Source organism: Symsagittifera roscoffensis, chromosome 3 (genome assembly GCF_963678635.1).
Source record: "Symsagittifera roscoffensis chromosome 3, txSymRosc1.1, whole genome shotgun sequence".
Classification (NCBI taxonomy): domain Eukaryota; kingdom Metazoa; phylum Xenacoelomorpha; order Acoela; family Convolutidae; genus Symsagittifera; species Symsagittifera roscoffensis.
In genome coordinates, this window is record NC_087064.1 from 51,647,841 (window position 1) to 51,670,765 (window position 22,925).

Here is a 22,925-nt window from a genome sequence, read left to right on the forward strand (position 1 = left end):
TCAAAAATTTTCAGAAATTTCAAAAAACAAAATAATTTCCAAAACTTGAATTTCCCAGCCCTGTAGTTGGGAGCTGTCAGAGTAATCTATGGAGTTACAAATATTGCCTCCAAATATGGCTGTTCATATCCTTGTAGTTTTTCGAGATATGACGTTTTTTGTGATTTTTTCAAAAAATTTTCTGAAAACTTATATTAATTTTTTTTTTCGCAAAATCTGAAATTCCCAACCCTGTAGTTGGGTCCTGCCAGAGTAATCTCAACGATTGCGAATCTTGTCTCCAAATTTGACTGCTCATTTCTTCGTAGTTCTCGAGATATGACAGTTTTTGTGATTTTTTCAAAAATTTTCACAAAACTTAAATTATTATTTTCATTTTTTTTTTAAATCTGAAATTCCCAACCCTTTTTTAATTTATTCTCTCTCAAATTATGAAATTACCAACCTCGTAGTTGGGTGCTGTCAGAGTACTCTCAAGGATTGCGAATCTTTCCTCCAAATATGACTGCTCAATTCTTTGTAGTTTTTGAGTTTTGAGATATGCCTTTTTTGCGATTTTCAAAAAAATTTTCAAAAAATTCAAATTATTTTTTTCAAAATTTGAAATTCCAAACCCTGTAATTGCGGAGCTATCAGAGTACCTTGCATCCAATTATGACTGCTCAAATCTTTGTAGTTTTCAGATATGACGTTTTCTGATTTCTTCCAACCTTTTCAGAAAACGAATTTTTTTTTTTTGTTTGAAGTTGGGTGCAGTCTGGGTATTCATAGGAGTTGCGAATCTTGCCTCCAAGTTTGATTGCTCAAATCTTTGTAGTTTTCGAGATGTGTCGTTTTATGGGATTTTTTCAAAAATTTCAGAAAACCTAAATTTATAAATTTTCAAAACTTGAAATTCCCAACCCTGTAATTGGGTGCTGCTAGAGTACTCCCAGGAGTTTTAAATCTTGCCTCCAAATATGACTACTGAAATATTTGTACTTTTTCGAGATATGACTTTCGAGATGACGGAAAATAGGAATTTAAAAAATTATAAAATAATGAATTATCAACCATGTAATTGGGTGCTGTCAGAGTACACAAAAAGCCTGCAGATTTGGTTTCCAAAAGATGCGTTTTTCATGATTTGTCAAAAATTCGAAGCACCGGAGGTGCGCTACACGCCAGTTATTGATTTAAATGCGGGCTTCACTATCTCGCCACGTTGAAGCTTTTTCAACGTATTGTTTTTGCATGTTTAAGCTATATCGTATATTGCATTGGTTAAGAATTTAGTTTCGGTTTTCCAATTTGTTTTAGTGGTTATTTTACCGAGTTTGATTTAAGAAGCACAAAAACGAATTTGGGGTTGCGAGTTTGGCCTCCAATTTTGAATGCCCGAATCATTTAAGTTAGCGAGATAAGACGGTTTTTGAGATTTTTTCAAAAATTTTCAGAAATTTCAAAAAACAAAATAATTTCCAAAACTTGAATTTCCCAGCCCTGTAGTTGGGAGCTGTCAGAGTAATCTATGGAGTTACAAATATTGCCTCCAAATATGGCTGTTCATATCCTTGTAGTTTTTCGAGATATGACTTTTTTTGTGATTTTTTCAAAAAATTTTCTGAAAACTTATATTAATTTTTTTTTCCGCAAAATCTGAAATTCCCAACCCTGTAGTTGGGTCCTGCCAGAGTAATCTCAACGATTGCGAATCTTGTCTCCAAATTTGACTGCTCATTTCTTCGTAGTTCTCGAGATATGACAGTTTTTGTGATTTTTTCAAAAATTTTCACAAAACTTAAATTATTATTTTCATTTTTTTTTTAAATCTGAAATTCCCAACCCTTTTTTAATTTATTCTCTCTCAAATTTTGAAATTACCAACCTCGTAGTTGGGTGCTGTCAGAGTACTCTCAAGGATTGCGAATCTTGCCTCCAAATATGACTGCTCAATTCTTTGTAGTTTTTGAGTTTTGAGATATGCCTTTTTTGCGATTTTCAAAAAAATTTTCAAAAAATTCAAATTATTTTTTTCAAAATTTGAAATTCCAAACCCTGTAATTGCGGAGCTATCAGAGTACCTTGCATCCAATTATGACTGCTCAAATCTTTGTAGTTTTCAGATATGACGTTTTCTGATTTCTTCCAACCTTTTCAGAAAACGATTTTTTTTTTTTGTTTGAAGTTCCTAACCCTGTTGTTGGGTGCAGTCTGGGTATTCATAGGAGTTGCGAATCTTGCCTCCAAGTTTGATTGCTCAAATCTTTGTAGTTTTCGAGATGTGTCGTTTTATGGGATTTTTTCAAAAATTTCAGAAAACCTAAAATTATAAATTTTCAAAACTTGAAATTCCCAACCCTGTAATTGGGTGCTGCTAGAGTACTCCCAGGAGTTTTAAATCTTGCCTCCAAATATGACTACTGAAATATTTGTACTTTTTCGAGATATGACTTTCTAGATGACGGAAAATAGGAAATAAAAAAATTATAAAATAATGAATTATCAACCATGTAATTGGGTGCTGTCAGAGTACACAAAAAGCCTGCAGATTTGGTTTCCAAAAGATGCGTTTTTTCATGATTTGTCAAAAATTCGAAGCACCGGAGGTGCGCTACACGCCAGTTATTGATTTAAATGCGGGCTTCACTATCTCGCCACGTTGAAGCTTTTTCAACGTATTATTTTTGCATGTTTAAGCTATATCGTATATTGCATTGGTTAAGAATTTAGTCTCGGTTTTCCAATTTGTTTTAGTGGTTATTTTACCGAGTTTGATTTAAGAAGCACAATATCGAATTTGGGGTTGCGAGTTTGGCCTCCAATTTTGAATGCCCGAATCATTTAAGTTAACGAGATAAGACGGTTTTTGAGATTTTTTCAAAAATGTTCAGAAATTTCAAAAAACAAAATAATTTCCAAAACTTGAATTTCCCAGCCCTGTAGTTGGGAGCTGTCAGAGTAATCTATGGAGTTACAAATATTGCCTCCAAATATGGCTGTTCATATCCTTGTAGTTTTTCGAGATATGACGTTTTTTGTGATTTTTTCAAAAAATTTTCAGAAAACTTTTATTAATTTTTTTTCGCAAAATCTGAAATTCCCAACCCTGTAGTTGGGTCCTGCCAGAGTAATCTCAACGATTGCGAATCTTGTCTCCAAATTTGACTGCTCATTTCTTCGTAGTTCTCGAGATATGACAGTTTTTGTGATTTTTTCAAAAATTTTCACAAAACTTAAATTATTATTTTCATTTTTTTTTAAATCTGAAATTCCCAACCCTTTTTTAATTTATTCTCTCTCAAATTTTGAAATTACCAACCTCGTAGTTGGGTGCTGTCAGAGTACTCTCAAGGATTGCGAATCTTGCCTCCAAATATGACTGCTCAATTCTCTGTAGTTTTTGAGTTTTGAGATATGCCTTTTTTGCTATTTTCAAAAATTTTTTCCAAAAATTCAAATTATTTTTTTCAAAATTTGAAATTCCAAACCCTGTAGTTGCGGAGCTATCAGAGTACCTTGCATCCAATTATGACTGCTCAAATCTTTGTAGTTTTCAGATATGATGTTTTCTGATTTCTTCCAACCTTTTCAGAAAACGAAATTTTGTTTTTTTTTTTGTTTGAAGTTCCTAACCCTGTTGTTGGGTGCTGTCTGGGTAATCATAGGAGTTGCGAATCTTGCCTCCAAGTTTGATTGCTCAAATCTTTGTAGTTTTCGAGATGTGTCGTTTTTTGGGATTTTTTCAAAAATTTCAGAAAACCTAAATTTATAAATTTTCAAAACTTGAAATTCCCAACCCTGTAATTGGGTGCTGCTAGAGTACTCCCAGGAGTTTTAAATCTTGCCTCCAAATATGACTACTGAAATATTTGTACTTTTTCGAGATATGACTTTCTAGATGACGGAAAATAGGAAATAAAAAAATTATAAAATAATGAATTATCAACCATGTAATTGGGTGCTGTCAGAGTACACAAAAAGCCTGCAGATTTGGTTTCCAAAAGATGCGTTTTTTCATGATTTGTCAAAAATTCGAAGCACCGGAGGTGCGCTACACGCCAGTTATTGATTTAAATGCGGGCTTCACTATCTCGCCACGTTGAAGCTTTTTCAACGTATTATTTTTGCATGTTTAAGCTGAATCGTATATTGCATTGGTTAAGAATTTAGTCTCGGTTTTCCAATTTGTTTTAGTGGTTATTTTACCGAGTTTGATTTAAGAAGCACAATATCGAATTTGGGGTTGCGAGTTTGGCCTCCAATTTTGAATGCCCGAATCATTTAAGTTAACGAGATAAGACGGTTTTTGAGATTTTTTCAAAAATTTTCAGAAATTTCAAAAAACAAAATAATTTCCAAAACTTGAATTTCCCAGCCCTGTAGTTGGGAGCTGTCAGAGTAATCTATGGAGTTACAAATATTGCCTCCAAATATGGCTGTTCATATCCTTGTAGTTTTTCGAGATATGACGTTTTTTGTGATTTTTTCAAAAAATTTTCTGAAAACTTATATTAATTTTTTTTTTCGCAAAATCTGAAATTCCCAACCCTGTAGTTGGGTCCTGCCAGAGTAATCTCAACGATTGCGAATCTTGTCTCCAAATTTGACTGCTCATTTCTTCGTAGTTCTCGAGATATGACAGTTTTTGTGATTTTTTCAAAAATTTTCACAAAACTTAAATTATTATTTTCATTTTTTTTTTAAATCTGAAATTCCCAACCCTTTTTTAATTTATTCTCTCTCAAATTTTGAAATTACCAACCTCGTAGTTGGGTGCTGTCAGAGTACTCTCAAGGATTGCGAATCTTTCCTCCAAATATGACTGCTCAATTCTTTGTAGTTTTTGAGTTTTGAGATATGCCTTTTTTGCGATTTTCAAAAAAATTTTCAAAAAATTCAAATTATTTTTTTCAAAATTTGAAATTCCAAACCCTGTAATTGCGGAGCTATCAGAGTACCTTGCATCCAATTATGACTGCTCAAATCTTTGTAGTTTTCAGATATGACGTTTTCTGATTTCTTCCAACCTTTTCAGAAAACGAATTTTTTTTTTGTTTGAAGTTCCTAACCCTGTTGTTGGGTGCAGTCTGGGTATTCATAGGAGTTGCGAATCTTGCCTCCAAGTTTGATTGCTCAAATCTTTGTAGTTTTCGAGATGTGTCGTTTTATGGGATTTTTTCAAAAATTTCATAAAACCTAAATTTATAAATTTTCAAAACTTGAAATTCCCAACCCTGTAATTGGGTCCTGCCAGAGTAATCTCAACGATTGCGAATCTTGTCTCCAAATTTGACTGCTCATTTCTTCGTAGTTCTCGAGATATGACAGTTTTTGTGATTTTTTCAAAAATTTTCACAAAACTTAAATTATTATTTTCATTTTTTTTTAAATCTGAAATTCCCAACCTTTTTTTAATTTATTCTCTCTCAAATTTTGAAATTACCAACCTCGTAGTTGGGTGCTGTCAGAGTACTCTCAAGGATTGCGAATCTTGCCTCCAAATATGACTGCTCAATTCTCTGTAGTTTTTGAGTTTTGAGATATGCCTTTTTTGCTATTTTCAAAAAATTTTTCCAAAAATTCAAATTATTTTTTTCAAAATTTGAAATTCCAAACCCTGTAATTGCGGAGCTATCAGAGTACCTTGCATCCAATTATGACTGCTCAAATCTTTGTAGTTTTCAGATATGACGTTTTCTGATTTCTTCCAACCTTTTCAGAAAACGAATTTTTTTTTTTTTTGAAGTTCCTAACCCTGTTGTTGGGTGCAGTCTGGGTATTCATAGGAGTTGCGAATCTTGCCTCCAAGTTTGATTGCTCAAATCTTTGTAGTTTTCGAGATGTGTCGTTTTATGGGATTTTTTCAAAAATTTCAGAAAACCTAAATTTATAAATTTTCAAAACTTGAAATTCCCAACCCTGTAATTGGGTGCTGCTAGAGTACTCCCAGGAGTTTTAAATCTTGCCTCCAAATATGACTACTGAAATATTTGTACTTTTTCGAGATATGACTTTCGAGATGACGGAAAATAGGAATTTAAAAAATTATAAAATAATGAATTATCAACCATGTAATTGGGTGCTGTCAGAGTACACAAAAAGCCTGCAGATTTGGTTTCCAAAAGATGCGTTTTTCATGATTTGTCAAAAATTCGAAGCACCGGAGGTGCGCTACACGCCAGTTATTGATTTAAATGCGGGCTTCACTATCTCGCCACGTTGAAGCTTTTTCAACGTATTATTTTTGCATGTTTAAGCTATATCGTATATTGCATTGGTTAAGAATTTAGTTTCGGTTTTCCAATTTGTTTTAGTGGTTATTTTACCGAGTTTGATTTAAGAAGCACAAAAACGAATTTGGGGTTGAGAGTTTGGCCTCCAATTTTGAATGCCCGAATCATTTAAGTTAACGAGATAAGACGGTTTTTGAGATTTTTTCAAAAATGTTCAGAAATTTCAAAAAACAAAATAATTTCCAAAACTTGAATTTCCCAGCCCTGTAGTTGGGAGCTGTCAGAGTAATCTATGGAGTTACAAATATTGCCTCCAAATATGGCTGTTCATATCCTTGTAGTTTTTCGAGATATGACGTTTTTTGTGATTTTTTCAAAAAATTTTCAGAAAACTTTTATTAATTTTTTTTCGCAAAATCTGAAATTCCCAACCCTGTAGTTGGGTCCTGCCAGAGTAATCTCAACGATTGCGAATCTTGTCTCCAAATTTGACTGCTCATTTCTTCGTAGTTCTCGAGATATGACAGTTTTTGTGATTTTTTCAAAAATTTTCACAAAACTTAAATTATTATTTTCATTTTTTTTTAAATCTGAAATTCCCAACCCTTTTTTAATTTATTCTCTCTCAAATTTTGAAATTACCAACCTCGTAGTTGGGTGCTGTCAGAGTACTCTCAAGGATTGCGAATCTTGCCTCCAAATATGACTGCTCAATTCTCTGTAGTTTTTGAGTTTTGAGATATGCCTTTTTTGCTATTTTCAAAAAATTTTTCCAAAAATTCAAATTATTTTTTTCAAAATTTGAAATTCCAAACCCTGTAGTTGCGGAGCTATCAGAGTACCTTGCATCCAATTATGACTGCTCAAATCTTTGTAGTTTTCAGATATGATGTTTTCTGATTTCTTCCAACCTTTTCAGAAAACGAAATTTTGTTTTTTTTTTGTTTGAAGTTCCTAACCCTGTTGTTGGGTGCTGTCTGGGTAATCATAGGAGTTGCGAATCTTGCCTCCAAGTTTGATTGCTCAAATCTTTGTAGTTTTCGAGATGTGTCGTTTTTTGGGATTTTTTCAAAAATTTCAGAACCTAAATTTATAAATTTTCAAAACTTGAAATTCCCAACCCTGTAATTGGGTGCTGCTAGAGTACTCCCAGGAGTTTTAAATCTTGCCTCCAAATATGACTACTGAAATATTTGTACTTTTTCGAGATATGACTTTCGAGATGACGGAAAATAGGAATTAAAAAAATTATAAAATAATGAATTATCAACCATGTAATTGGGTGCTGTCAGAGTACACAAAAAGCCTGCAGATTTGGTTTCCAAAAGATGCGTTTTTTTCATGATTTGTCAAAAATTCGAAGCACCGGAGGTGCGCTACACGCCAGTTATTGATTTAAATGCGGGCTTCACTATCTCGCCACGTTGAAGCTTTTTCAACGTATTATTTTTGCATGTTTAAGCTATATCGTATATTGCATTGGTTAAGAATTTAGTTTCGGTTTTCCAATTTGTTTTAGTGGTTATTTTACCGAGTTTGATTTAAGAAGCACAATATCGAATTTGGGGTTGCGAGTTTGGCCTCCAATTTTGAATGCCCGAATCATTTAAGTTAACGAGATAAGACGGTTTTTGAGATTTTTTCAAAAATTTTCAGAAATTTCAAAAAACAAAATAATTTCCAAAACTTGAATTTCCCAGCCCTGTAGTTGGGAGCTGTCAGAGTAATCTATGGAGTTACAAATATTGCCTCCAAATATGGCTGTTCATATCCTTGTAGTTTTTCGAGATATGACGTTTTTTGTGATTTTTTCAAAAAATTTTCAGAAAACTTATATTAATTTTTTTTCCGCAAAATCTGAAATTCCCAACCTTGTAGTTGGGTCCTGCCAGAGTAATCTCAACGATTGCGAATCTTGTCTCCAAATTTGACTGCTCATTTCTTCCTAGTTCTCGAGATATGACAGTTTTTGTGATTTTTTCAAAAATTTTCACAAAACTTAAATTATTATTTTCATTTTTTTTTAAATCTGAAATTCCCAACCCTTTTTTAATTTATTCTCTCTCAAATTTTGAAATTACCAACCTCGTAGTTGGGTGCTGTCAGAGTATTCTCAAGGATTGCGAATCTTGCCTCCAAATATGACTGCTCAATTCTTTGTAGTTTTTGAGTTTTGAGATATGCCTTTTTTGCGATTTTCAAAAAATTTTTCAAAAAATTCAAATTATTTTTTTAAAAATTTGAAATTCCAAACCCTGTAGTTGCGGAGCTATCAGAGTACCTTGCATCCAATTATGACTGCTCAAATCTTTGTAGTTTTCAGATATGACGTTTTCTGATTTCTTCCAACCTTTTCAGAAAACGAAATTTTGTTTTTTTTTGTTTGAAGTTCCTAACCCTGTTGTTGGGTGCTGTCTGGGTATTCATAGGAGTTGCGAATCTTGCCTCCAAGTTTGATTGCTCAAATCTTTGTAGTTTTCGAGATGTGTCGTTTTGTGGGATTTTTTCAAAAATTTCAGAAAACCTAAATTTATAAATTTTCAAAACTTGAAATTCCCAACCCTGTAATTGGGTGCTGCTAGAGTACTCCCAGGAGTTTTAAATCTTGCCTCCAAATATGACTAATGAATTATTTGTACTTTTTCGAGATATGACTTTCGATATGGCGGAAAATAGGAATTAAAAAAATTATAAAATAATGAATTATCAACCATGTAATTGGGTGCTGTCAGAGTACACAAAAAGCCTGCAGATTTGGTTTCAAAAAGATGCGTTTTTTCATGATTTGTCAAAAATTCGAAGCACCGGAGGTGCGCTACACGCCAGTTATTGATTTAAATTCGGGCTTCACTATCTCGCCACGTTGAAGCTTTTTCAACGTATTATTTTTGCATGTTTAAGCTATATCGTATATTGCATTGGTTAAGAATTTAGTTTCGGTTTTCCAATTTGTTTTAGTGGTTATTTTACCGAGTTTGATTTAAGAAGCACAATATCGAATTTGGGGTTGCGAGTTTGGCCTCCAATTTTGAATGCCCGAATCATTTAAGTTAACGAGATAAGACGGTTTTTGAGATTTTTTCAAAAATTTTCAGAAATTTCAAAAAACAAAATAGTTTCCAAAACTTGAATTTCCCAGCCCTGTAGTTGGGAGCTGTCAGAGTAATCTATGGAGTTACAAATATTGTCTCCAAATATGGCTGTTCATATCCTTGTAGTTTTTCGAGATATGACGTTTTTTGTGATTTTTTCAAAAAATTTTCAGAAAACTTATATTAATTTTTTTTTCGCAAAATCTGAAATTCCCAACCCTGTAGTTGGGTCCTGCCAGAGTAATCTCAACGATTGCGAATCTTGTCTCCAAATTTGACTGCTCATTTCTTCGTAGTTCTCGAGATATGACAGTTTTTGTGATTTTTTCAAAAATTTTCACAAAACTTAAATTATTATTTTCATTTTTTTTTAAATCTGAAATTCCCAACCCTTTTTTAATTTATTCTCTCTCAAATTTTGAAATTACCAACCTCGTAGTTGGGTGCTGTCAGAGTACTCTCAAGGATTGCGAATCTTGCCTCCAAATATGACTGCTCAATTCTTTGTAGTTTTCGAGAGGTGACGTTTTCTGTGACTTTTTCAGTTTTCAGAAAGTTTAAATTAATTATTTTTCAAAATTTGAAATTCTCAACGCTATAGTTTGGTGTTGTCAGGGTACTATGAAAAGATGCAAATCTTGCCACATGCGACTGCTTAATGCGACTGCTCAAATATTTTTAGTTTCCGAGATTTGACGTTTTTTTTTCAAAATTTCTCACGAACTTATCTACAATGAAATTCAAATTTTTTTAACTACTCACTTGATGAAGATGCAAACTTATTGTCAGCTTACACCCAGGCGTCCCAATTCTTGCCACTTAATTTGGATGCTCAAATCCTTTTAGTTTCCGAGATAAGACGTTTTTTTCAATTTTTTTTCGGGAAATTTAGGTTTAAAAAGTTCACAAAATTTTGGATTCCTAATCCTTAAGTACTGTGCTCTCAGGGACTCTCAGTGGTTGCAAATCTGGCTTCCAAATTTCTCCAGAGGCCCATTAGGTTTTCGAGATGACGCTTTTAAAATGGGAATTAAAAAAATTTAAAAGTTCGAAATTACCAACCCTGTAATTGGTTGCAGTCAGTACACTAAAAGTTTGCATAAGTTTTTTCCAATTTATGCGGTTTTTCATGAGTTGTTAAAAAGTTTCGAAGCAACGAAGGTGCGTTAAACGCTAGTTTACTTTAGAAGCGTTTGTTTAAGAGGTTTCACGGTTTTTCAACCTTTTTTGAGGAGAGGTTTGCGCGAAATTGTTGATAATGCGTTTTCAATGTCGCCCAGTATATTTTGGTAATATAACATGATTGCTATCTTTGAGATCAATGAAAAAATAAATGGGTTTTTCGATAACCGAAGCAGCAAAAAATTTCACGCGTTGTTGTTATTTGGGAGCAATACTTGGTTTTGTTTTCTAATTTATAATCTAATTTTTCTAGAATATACCGTCTGATATTTTGACAGCCACTATAGACTCCACTCTAGTTCATGACTTTCGAGAATTAGAGGATAGTCTTTATCTTCTCCCATCCAACGCTCCACTGGACTTTCAAACACGAACACCAACTCTACTGGAAACTACCTCTTCTGCTGCCCTTACTATTGTTCCTGCTACAACACCGGTATCTTCACGAACCAGCACTCCATCGACCCTCGACACGACTTTACATGCTTCAAAAGCTCCTTCCTAAATCGAAGCCAACACCTGCAATTTTCCTCCCGAATTTTCTAATTCCTTCAGTTTCTTCTTTTTTTCATATGGAGAAAAGGACACAAATAGTTCGTGTCTTTAAGGCACTAACGGCCGATTCGCCGCTACCAGAATATACCAAATTATTGACAGTTAGAAGACAACCATTGAATCCTACTCAAGTGAGTGGCAAACTGCACGTTCAGTTGAAAGAAGAAAATCATATTAATGTAACCACTAACCGAGGATTTGATATGGATTTGAACTATGCGTAAATCTTCTCATATATCACTTCAAATTTGAAGCCTGTCATCCGATAGGGAAATTGTTTTCTGTTACTATCTCCCTCCTTGATCATCAAAAATTGTATGTTTCGGCGGAGTATTTAACCGCTAAAATGCAAACCCTCCAGTTGAATGAGTTTACCGAACAGATCCATGCAATAACTAAAAAGAACAACTCTATTGTAAAATTTATCCAAAAAACTTTATTTTAGCGATGTAGCATAGCTATTAAGGAATCATATAGAACGATTTGTCTTTCTAACTGTCAAAATAACACTATTTTTGTGAGCAAGTCCTCCTCAATGACGTATAAAAGACCACCCACTTCAGCAACTCATTTTCAAAGACGAAAAAAAATACATTCAGAACTTCAAAGGAATAATCATGAAATGGAATTAAAACTTTCGAAATTTCAAAACAATTTTGATGTATTTAAATTTATGATATGAACGATATGCTTGTGTAAATTTTTTTAGTTTTATAATACTAACCTTTGCTATGATTTTTTTAAACCCTGGCTCGAAAATAAGTCTAACGAGACTGTAACATCTGATAATGAACTTATAGAATAAAGATCACCGGTTGAATGAAAATAGCTTGGCTTGATTAAAAAGTATCTCGCTTGATTAGCTGCGAAAATTGGTAAAATGTCTGATTTTTTCTCTCCAAATAGGAGAATGAATATGTTCTGATTTCTTATTGAACCAAACATGGAATTTATTGTGCGCGCAAAGCGTGAACCGCCACTAAAAACAATCTGTTCATATCCAGTTGCAAAATGCATGAAAACCAATGCTGAAAGTATTTGGAATAAATCGGATAACGCTCAATTGGGAACAGATACAACTCTATTCGTGATATTCGAATGTACCAACGACTATCTCGAGAGATAACCAAGCTATAAAAAACTAATTTCTTATTTGCTACGACAAATCTTCCAAATACTGTGCTGCAGCAGAAAATGCAGAATTTACCGAGATTTGTTTATCTGATTTTCTACCCGTTTCATTGGACGGTAAGAGTTTTGCAAATTTGAGAGACCTTGCAAAACAAGTGTTAAAAGAAAGATTAGTTGGGGTGTTGAGATAGGAGTTTTCAATCAAAATAACGTTATGTATTCCATAAGGACCACAAGTTTGATTATGCTGAAGTCTCATCATGATTTATAGGTCTCGAGCGAATGTAACTTTAGAGAAACGATTGTTACAAGATACTTGTAATATGATTAAGAGGCGTCAAACGTAGTTCATACTCTTTTATATGTGATGTTTTTTTTTTCAGGAAAATTTTAAAAAGAAGGCAAATTCCACTATCGTGTTGAAGTGTTAAGGTCACGAAAAATGATCAAATTCTAATTTCGAAAATGGGTCTTAATTATCAGAATTCCCAGTGAAATAGAAGATTTACCTATTGTTTCAGCTTTCTCAAATTAAGTTAATTTTGTCAAAAAAGTCAATTATAAATTGTTCTGGAAATTCAAAAAGCTTTAAGGCCATCTAATGTTTTTCCTGAAGTTCGAAAATTGAGGTTTTATTCAAAAAACAAGTCAGTATTTTTTCTGTGTACTTTTTTTCAGTTCATGAAAATTTCTGTTCAAATCCTTGTAGTTTTTCGAGATATGACGTTTTTTGTGATTTTTTCAAAAAAATTTTCAGAAAACTTATTTTAGTTTTTTTTTTCCGCAAAATCTGAAATTCCCAACCCTGTAGTTGGGTCCTGTCAGAGTAATCTCAAAGATTGCGAATCTTGTCTCCAAATTTGACTGCTCATTTCTTCGTAGTTCTCGAGATATGACGGTTTTTGTGATTTTTTCTTAAATTTTTTCTGTGAAAACTTAAATTATTATTTTCATGTTTTTTTAAATCTGTAATTCCCAAACCATGTAGTTGGGTAATGTCAGAGTACTATCAAGAATCGCGTATCTCGCCTCCAAATATGACCGCTCAAATTCTTGTAATTTTCGAGATATGATGTTTTTTGTTATTTTTTCAAATTTTTTTAAATTTATTCTCTCTCAAATTTTGAAATTCCCAACCTCGTAGTTGGGTGCTGTCAGAGTACTCTCAAGGATTGCGAATCTTACCTCCAAATATGACTGCTCAATCCTTTGTAGTTTTCGAGAGGTGACGTTTTCTGTGACTTTTTCAGTTTTCAGAAAGTTTAAATTAATTTTTTTTTCAAAATTTGAAATTCTCAACGCTATAGTTCGGTGTTGTCAGGGTACTCTAAAGATATGCAAATCTTGCCACATGCGACTGCTTAATGCGACTGCTAAAATACTTTTAGTTTCCGAGATTTGACGTTTTTTTTCAAAATTTCTCAAAGAACTGATCTACAAAGAAATTCAAATTTTTTTGACTACAGACTTGATGAAGATGCAACCTTATTCTTGCCTCTTAATATGGATGCTCAAATCCTTTTAGTTTCCGAGATAAGACGTTTTTTTTTCAATTTTTTTTCGGGAAACTTAGGTTTAAAAAGTTCACAAAGTTTTGGATTCCTAACCCTTGAGTACTGTGCTCTCAGGGACTCTCAGTGGTTGCAAATCTGGCTTCCAAATTTCTCCAGAGGCCATTAAGTTTTCGAGATGACGCTTTTAAAATGGGAATTAAAAAAATTTAAAAGTTCGAAATTACCAACCCTGTAATTGAGTGCAGTCAGTACACTAAAAGTTTGCATATGTTTTTTCCAATATATGCGGATTTTCATGAGTTGTCAAAAAATTTCGGAGCACCGAAGGTGCGTTAAACGCTAGTTTACTTTAAAAGCGTTTGTTTATAAGGTTTCACGGTTTTCAACCTTTTTTGAGGAGAGGTTTGCGCGAAATTGTTGATGATGCGTTTTCAATGTCGCCCAGTATATTTTGGTAATATAACATGATTGCTATCTTTGAGATCAATGAAAAAATAAATGGGTTTTTCGATAACCGAAGCAGCAAAAAATTTCACGCGTTGTTGATATTTGGGAGCAATACTTGGTTTTGTTTTCTAATTTATAATCTAATTTTTCTAGAGTATACCGTCTGATATTTTGACAGCCACTATAGACTCCACTCTAGACCATGACTTTCGAGACTTAGAGGATAGTCTTTATCTTCTCCCATCCAACGTTCCATTGGACTTTCAACCACCAACACCAACTCTACTGGAAACTACCTCTTCTGCTGCCCTTGCTATTGTTCCTGCTACAACACCGGCATCTTCACGAACCAGCACTCCATCGACCCTCGACACGACTTTATCTGCTTCAAAAGCTCCTAATTCGAAGCCAACACCTCTGCAAATTTCCTCCCGAATTTTCTAATTCCTTCAGTTTCTTCTTTTTTTCAAATTGATAAAAGGACACAAATAGTTCGTGTCTTTAAGGCACTAACGGCCGATTCGCCGCTACCAGAATATACCAAATTATTGACAGTTAGAAGACAACCATTGAATCCTACTCAACTGAGTGGCAAACTGCACGTTCAGTTGAAAAAAGAAGGTCATATTAATGTAACCACTAACCGAGGATTTGATATGGATTTGAACTATGCGTAAATCTTCTCATATATCACTTCAAATTTGAAGCCTGTCATCCGATAGGGAAATTGTTTTCTGTTACTAACTCCCTCCTTGATCATCAAAAATTGTATGTTTCGGCGGAGTATTTGACCGCTAAAATGCAAACCCTCCAGTTGAATGAGTTTACCGAACAGATCCATGCAATAACTAAAAAGAACAACTCTATTGTAAAATTCATCCAAAAAACCTTATTTTGGCGATGTAGCATAGCTATTAAGGAATCATATAGAACGAATTGTCTTTCTAACAGTCAAAATAACACCATTTTTATGAGCAAGTCCTCCTCAATGACGTATAGAAGACCACCCACTTCAGCAACTCATTTTCAAAGACGAAATTAAAATACATTCAGAACTTCAAAGGTGCGTTAAACGCTAGTTTACTTTAAAAGCGTTTGTTTATAAGGTTTCCTGGTTTTCAACCTTTTTTGAGGAGAGGTTTGCGCGAAATTGTTGATGATGCGTTTTCAATGTCGCCCAGTATATTTTGGTAATATAACATGATTGCTATCTTTGAGATCAATGAAAAAATAAATGGGTTTTTCGATAACCGAAGCAGCAAAAAATCTCACGCGTTGTTGATATTTGGGAGCAATACTTGGTTTTGTTTTCTAATTTATAATCTAATTTTTCTAGAAGATACCGTCTGATATTTTGACAGCCACTATAGACTCCACTCTAGACCATGACTTTCGAGATTTAGAGGATAGTCTTTATCTTCTCCCATCCAACGTTCCACTGGACTTTCAACCACCAACACCAACTCTACTGGAAACTACCTCTTCTGCTGCCCTTACTATTGTTCCTGCTACAACACCGGCATCTTCACGAACCAGCACTCCATCGACCCTCGACACGACTTTACCTGCTTCAAAAGCTCCTAAATCGAAGTCAACACGTCTGCAAATTTCCTCCCGAATTTTCTAATTCCTTCAGTTTCTTCTTTTTTCATATTGAGAAAAGGACACAAATAGTTCGTGTCTTTAAGGCACTAACGGCCGATTCGCCGCTACCAGAATATACGAAGTTATTGACAGTTAGTAGACAACCATTGAATCCTACTCAACTGAGTGGCAAACTGCACGTTCAGTTGAAAAAAGAAGGCCATATTAATGTAACCACTAACCGAGGATTTGATATGGATTTGAACTATGCGTAAATCTTCTCAGATATCACTTCAAATTTGAAGCCTGTCATCCGATAGGGAAATTGTTTTCTGATACTAACTCCCTCCTTGATCATCAAAAATTGTATGTTTCGGCGGAGTATTTGACCGCTAAAATGCAAACCCTCCAGTTGAATGAGTTTACCGAACAGATCCATGCAATAACTAAAAAGAACAACTCTATTGTAAAATTCATCCAAAAAACCTTATTTTAGCGATGTATCATAGCTATTAAGGAATCATATAGAACGAATTGTCTTTCTAACAGTCAAATTAACACCATTTTTATGAGCAAGTCCTCCTCAATGACGTATAGAAGACCACCCACTTCAGCAACTCATTTTCAAAGACGAAATTAAAATACATTCAGAACTTCAAAGGTGCGTTAAACGCTAGTTTACTTTAAAAGCGTTTGTTTATAAGGTTTCACGGTTTTCAACCTTTTTTGAAGAGAGGTTTGCGCGAAATTGTTGATGATGCGTTTTCAATGTCGCCCAGTATATTTTGGTAATATAACATGATTGCTATCTTTGAGATCAATGAAAAAATAAATGGGTTTTTCGATAACCGAAGCAGCAAAAAATTTCACGCGTTGTTGATATTTGGGAGCAATACTTGGTTTTGTTTTCTAATTTATAATCTAATTTTTCTAGAAGATACCGTCTGATATTTTGACAGCCACTATAGACTCCACTCTAGACCATGACTTTCGAGATTTAGAGGATAGTCTTTATCTTCTCCCATCCAACGTTCCACTGGACTTTCAACCACCAACACCAACTCTACTGGAAACTACCTCTTCTGCTGCCCTTACTATTGTTCCTGCTACAACACCGGCATCTTCACGAACCAGCACTCCATCGACCCTCGACACGACTTTACCTGCTTCAAAAGCTCCTAAATCGAAGTCAACACGTCTGCAAATTTCCTCCCGAATTTTCTAATTCCTTCAGTTTCTTCTTTTTTCATATTGAGAAAAGGACACAAATAGTTCGTGTCTTTAAGGCACTAACGGCCGATTCGCCGCTACCAGAATATACGAAGTTATTGACAGTTAGTAGACAACCATTGAATCCTACTCAACTGAGTGGCAAACTGCACGTTCAGTTGAAAAAAGAAGGCCATATTAATGTAACCACTAACCGAGGATTTGATATGGATTTGAACTATGCGTAAATCTTCTCAGATATCACTTCAAATTTGAAGCCTGTCATCCGATAGGGAAATTGTTTTCTGATACTAACTCCCTCCTTGATCATCAAAAATTGTATGTTTCGGCGGAGTATTTGACCGCTAAAATGCAAACCCTCCAGTTGAATGAGTTTACCGAACAGATCCATGCAATAACTAAAAAGAACAACTCTATTGTAAAATTCATCCAAAAAACCTTATTTTAGCGATGTATCATAGCTATTGAGGAATCATATAGAACGAATTGTCTTTCTAACAGTCAAAATAACACCATTTTTATGAGCAAGTCCTCCTCAATGACGTATAGAAGACCACCCACTTCAGCAACTCATTTTCAAAGACGAAATTAAAATACATTCAGAACTTCAAAGGTGCGTTAAACGCTAGTTTACTTTAAAAGCGTTTGTTTATAAGGTTTCACGGTTTTTCAACCTTTTTTGAGGAGAGGTTTGCGCGAAATTGTTGATGATGCGTTTTCAATGTCGCCCAGTATATTTTGGTAATATAAAATGATTGCTATCTTTGAGATCAATGAAAAAATAAATGGGTTTTTCGATAACCGAAGCAGCAAAAAATTTCACGCGTTGTTGATATTTGGGAGCAATACTTGGTTTTGTTTTCTAATTTATAATCTAATTTTTCTAGAAGATACCGTCTGATATTTTGACAGCCACTATAGACTCCACTCTAGACCATGACTTTCGAGATTTAGAGGATAGTCTTTATCTTCTCCCATCCAACGTTCCACTGGACTTTCAACCACCAACACCAACTCTACTGGAAACTACCTCTTCTGCTGCCCTTACTATTGTTCCTGCTACAACACCGGCATCTTCACGAACCAGCACTCCATCGACCCTCGACACGACTTTACCTGCTTCAAAAGCTCCTAAATCGAAGTCAACACGTCTGCAAATTTCCTCCCGAATTTTCTAATTCCTTCAGTTTCTTCTTTTTTCATATTGAGAAAAGGACACAAATAGTTCGTGTCTTTAAGGCACTAACGGCCGATTCGCCGCTACCAGAATATACGAAGTTATTGACAGTTAGTAGACAACCATTGAATCCTACTCAACTGAGTGGCAAACTGCACGTTCAGTTGAAAAAAGAAGGCCATATTAATGTAACCACTAACCGAGGATTTGATATGGATTTGAACTATGCGTAAATCTTCTCAGATATCACTTCAAATTTGAAGCCTGTCATCCGATAGGGAAATTGTTTTCTGATACTAACTCCCTCCTTGATCATCAAAAATTGTATGTTTCGGCGGAGTATTTGACCGCTAAAATGCAAACCCTCCAGTTGAATGAGTTTACCGAACAGATCCATGCAATAACTAAAAAGAACAACTCTATTGTAAAATTCATCCAAAAAACCTTACTTTAGCGATGTATCATAGCTATTGAGGAATCATATAGAACGAATTGTCTTTCTAACAGTCAAAATAACACCATTTTTATGAGCAAGTCCTCCTCAATGACGTATAGAAGACCACCCACTTCAGCAACTCATTTTCAAAGACGAAATTAAAATACATTCAGAACTTCAAAGGTGCGTTAAACGCTAGTTTACTTTAAAAGCGTTTGTTTATAAGGTTTCACGGTTTTTCAACCTTTTTTGAGGAGAGGTTTGCGCGAAATTGTTGATGATGCGTTTTCAATGTCGCCCAGTATATTTTGGTAATATAAAATGATTGCTATCTTTGAGATCAATGAAAAAATAAATGGGTTTTTCGATAACCGAAGCAGCAAAAAATTTCACGCGTTGTTGATATTTGGGAGCAATACTTGGTTTTGTTTTCTAATTTATAATCTAATTTTTCTAGAATATACAGTCTGATATTTTGACAGCCACTATAGACTCCACTCTAGACCATGACTTTCGAGACAGCCAACTTCTCCCAGCCAACGTTCCACTGGACTTTCAACCACCAACACCAACTCTACTGGAAACTACCTCTTCTGCTGCCCTTACTATTGTTCCTGCTTCAACACCGGCATCTTCACGAACCAGCACTCCATCGACCCTCGACACGACTTTACCTGCTTCAAAAGCTCCTAAATCGAAGCCATCACCTCTGCAAATTTCCTCCCGAATTTTCTAATTCCTTCAGTTTCTTCTTTTTTTCATATTGAGAAAAGGACACAAATAGTTCGTGTCTTTAAGGCACTAACGGCCGATTCGCCGCTACCAGAATATACGAAGTTATTGACAGTTAGTAGACAACCATTGAATCGTACTCAACTGATTGGCAAACTGCACGTTCAGTTGAAAAAAGAAGGCCATATTAATGTAACCCCTAACCGAGGATTTGATATGGATTTGAACTATGCGTAAATCTTCTCATATATCACTTCAAATTTGAAGCCTGTCATCCGATAGGGAAATTGTTTTCTGTTACTAACTCCCTCCTTGATCATCAAAAATTGTATGTTTCGGCGGAGTATTTAACCGCTAAAATGCAAACCCTCCAGTTGAATGAGTTTACCGAACAGATCCATGCAATAACTAAAAAGAACAACTCTATTGTAAAATTTATCCAAAAAACTTTATTTTAGCGATGTAGCATAGCTATTAAGGAATCATATAGAACGATTTGTCTTTCTAACTGTCAAAATAACACCATTTTTGTGAGCAAGTCCTCCTCAATGACGTATAAAAGACCACCCACTTCAGCAACTCATTTTCAAAGACGAAAAAAAATACATTCAGAACTTCAAAGGAATAATCATGAAATGGAATTAAAACTTTCGAAATTTCAAAACAATTTTGATGTATTTAAATTTATGATATGAACGATATGCTTGTGTAAATTTTTTTAGTTTTATGATACTAACCTTTGCTATGATTTTTTTAAACCCTGGCTCGAAAATAAGTCTAACGAGACTGTAACATCTGATAATGAACTTATAGAATAAAGATCACCGGTTGAATGAAAATAGCTTGGCTTGATTAAAAAGTATCTCGCTTGATTAGCTGCGAAAATTGGTAAAATGTCTGATTTTTTCTCTCCAAATAGGAGAATGAATATGTTCTGATTTCTTATTGAACCAAACATGGAATTTATTGTGCGCGCAAAGCGTGAACCGCCACTAAAAACAATCTGTTCATATTCTTTAGCAAAATGCATGAAAACCAATGCTTAAAGTATTTGGAATAAATCGGATAACGCTCAATTGGGAACAGATAAAACTCTATTCGTGATATTCGAATGTACGAGCGACTATCTCGAGAGATAACCAAGCTATAAAAAACTAACTTCTTATTTGCTACGACAAATTGACAGATTTCCCAAGAAAATATAAAAAAGCTGAAAACTACTGAATTTCACTTCAACCATTTTCTTAAAATCTCAACCAAAATATCTCAAAACCAACCCTTTAAATCAATATCGGGTCTTAAAGCAAACTTGTAGTAAACTTATATAGCTTGTGTTATAGAATGAACTATCTTTTTTTTTCGATCTAAGTTGTTTCGATAAAATGTGTTCATTTTGAAAGTGTTCATTTTGATTAATAAACAGCTATTTAGTACAACCAATGCTAAGGATATTAACACCGACTATTATTTTTCCGATTTTCGTAACGAAAGTAACGGAATATTTGTGCTCGGGGTGGCTTTTTTTTCTGAGAAGTTTTTTAACTAGCCATCTGTGACGGCTTTTTTTCATATTGTTTAAAAGGTTTGATGTCCAGAGCTTGATTTTGCAAAGATCTTTTCCCTGTGATCATTTTTCGTAAATTTATGGGGGTTTTAAAAATCGCCATTTAGTAAAAGTAATGCGCGATATATTTCGGGCTATTATCGCGTCAGCGGAGATTTAATCTGTCTTAGAAATCGTTCCAAATTGGTTGAAGGAAGCTTATTTGCCATAATTGATCTGTTAGTAAGAGCGAATTTTATCACTTAGTACTTTTTATGGCGTGTGGGGGATGATTTTCACAAAAGTCTTAAATTAAAAAAAAAATTCTTTTCATTTTAATTAACATTCATTTTTTTCACGTTATTACTGCTCCATAGACCTTAAAATGCACGTTTATGCATGTCTCAGGTCTTTCTCCCACCATATTTTGATTAAAAAAAAAACCAAATACTTGCTAAATTGGCAGAACATTTAAGACTTCGCCCTGATACGAGCAGTTTTGTTTTTCGAATAGTCTTTATCTTCAAGGTATCATGGATCTGTAGCGTAGAGGTAGGGAGGAGACCCGTAACAAAATAAGAGGGTCGTACCTTGGCAGGTTTGGATGTTTTTAAAGAATTTTTCGTATACTAGCTAAAATGCTTTCGCTCTATAAATTGAGGCATGTGCAAGTGGTAGATTTCTTTCTTTTGCAAATTGACTGGTACTGCTAATGCGTCGTAATTGGCTTGCGTCCCATAAGAAATTTTGTAGACTCGAATTTTACTCATTTAGTTTTCCCAGCAGCATTATCGGTCATATTTTTGCTTGTGTATGCGAAGTGCAAACTTCGCCTCTGTGTTAAATTTTTTCTAGCGAGTTGTAGATTTACTTTTTAAGATAGAAAAAAGAAAGGACCCTATATTACTAGCAAGCGATTTGTCAGACGTACATAAGTATTGCTAAACTTATTTGGAATCCGAAGGTATGGAGTCTTAGTTCTAAGGGGTGCATTGGAATTATAGAGCTGTGGTTGTTTGCTTGTTGTTTATAGTCAGCAGCTTACAGAAAATACAGAACTACGAAGTTCCCTGATAGTATATTGCTGTCTCTATATATTATGGTAATATATCATGGTTGCTATCTTTGTGATAATTGAAAGAATCAATGGGTTTTTCGATAAACGAAGCAGGAAAAAGTTTCACCCGTTGTTGATATGTGGGAGCTATACCTGGTGTTGTTTTCCCTGAATAAGAACAAATCAGACCTTTGAATATAAGATTTGACTTATATGACACTTTGTTTCCTAGCGCATTATTATACAAAAGGCTTAATACCATGAAATAGTTGAAAATAATGTTTTGTTTGTCGATTTTTAACTCAAGGGTGTTTTGTCCAGAGGAGCTACAATTGGTCTGAATGCAAATTATTATTTTGTAAAATATATTCCTGATCTAGACGACATTTAGGTTCTGTGAAAGAACACCAGTATACTTGGGACATGTCCTTAAACGACAACTTGGAAAACATGCCAAACAAGAAAGTCAAGTGTCGCTTCGACCGAATGTACTATATATCCGAGAAGCACAAGTCAGAACCAGGCACTTGCTGTTCATCGAAACAGCCAGAAGAAGCAAACGATCGGTTGGAGCTGAAAAGTTTTGAACTTATTGGAACGGAGAGACTTGGGTGTGGTATGTTTGCAAGCGATCATTTTGGGATGTTGGCAGAATTTAAAGTTAATTTAACATAGCTGATAGAGAATCAGTCAACGAAATTAGTGTGAGATAGTTTCGTGATAGAAATTTATGATCTGCTGCTTGAATACTGAATCCTTGAAATTGTTAGTTTCATTTACAGATTAGTGAATTTAAATTGTTTTGGTTATCTATATAATCAGAAATGAGCCTTTCGAAATATTGTTTGAATGCGAGCCTTTCATAATTCAAATGGTAGTATATTTGATGAAGTAAAACAACCAAAAATGTCCGAGACTAATTTTTTTTTTGAAAAGTTTATTCTGCTGTCTTTCCGTTCAGTATCGGAGGAGCGCTGCAGAAACTAAATTCGACCAAATTTTGGTTATGAATTTGTTTTTCTAGAGAAAC

The 22,925-nt window shown here is 34.4% G+C and overlaps 1 protein-coding gene across 5 annotated transcripts in view; it reads left to right on the forward strand.

The window, feature by feature from the left end:
- LOC134841070 (tyrosyl-DNA phosphodiesterase 2-like) overlaps positions 1-22,925 on the forward strand; it is a 124,596-nt gene that overhangs the window by 75,682 nt on the left and 25,989 nt on the right. For 2 of the 5 annotated variants that reach the window (XM_063856841.1, XM_063856845.1), the window contains one exon: positions 22,287-22,704. The exons of the other annotated variants lie outside the window; for them this stretch is intronic. In XM_063856841.1, coding sequence (XP_063712911.1) covers positions 22,287-22,570 — 284 coding nt within the window. In that variant the 3' untranslated portion in view covers positions 22,571-22,704. Of the gene's footprint in view, positions 1-22,286; positions 22,705-22,925 lie in introns of those variants that run through there. 5 annotated transcript variants of the gene reach the window in all.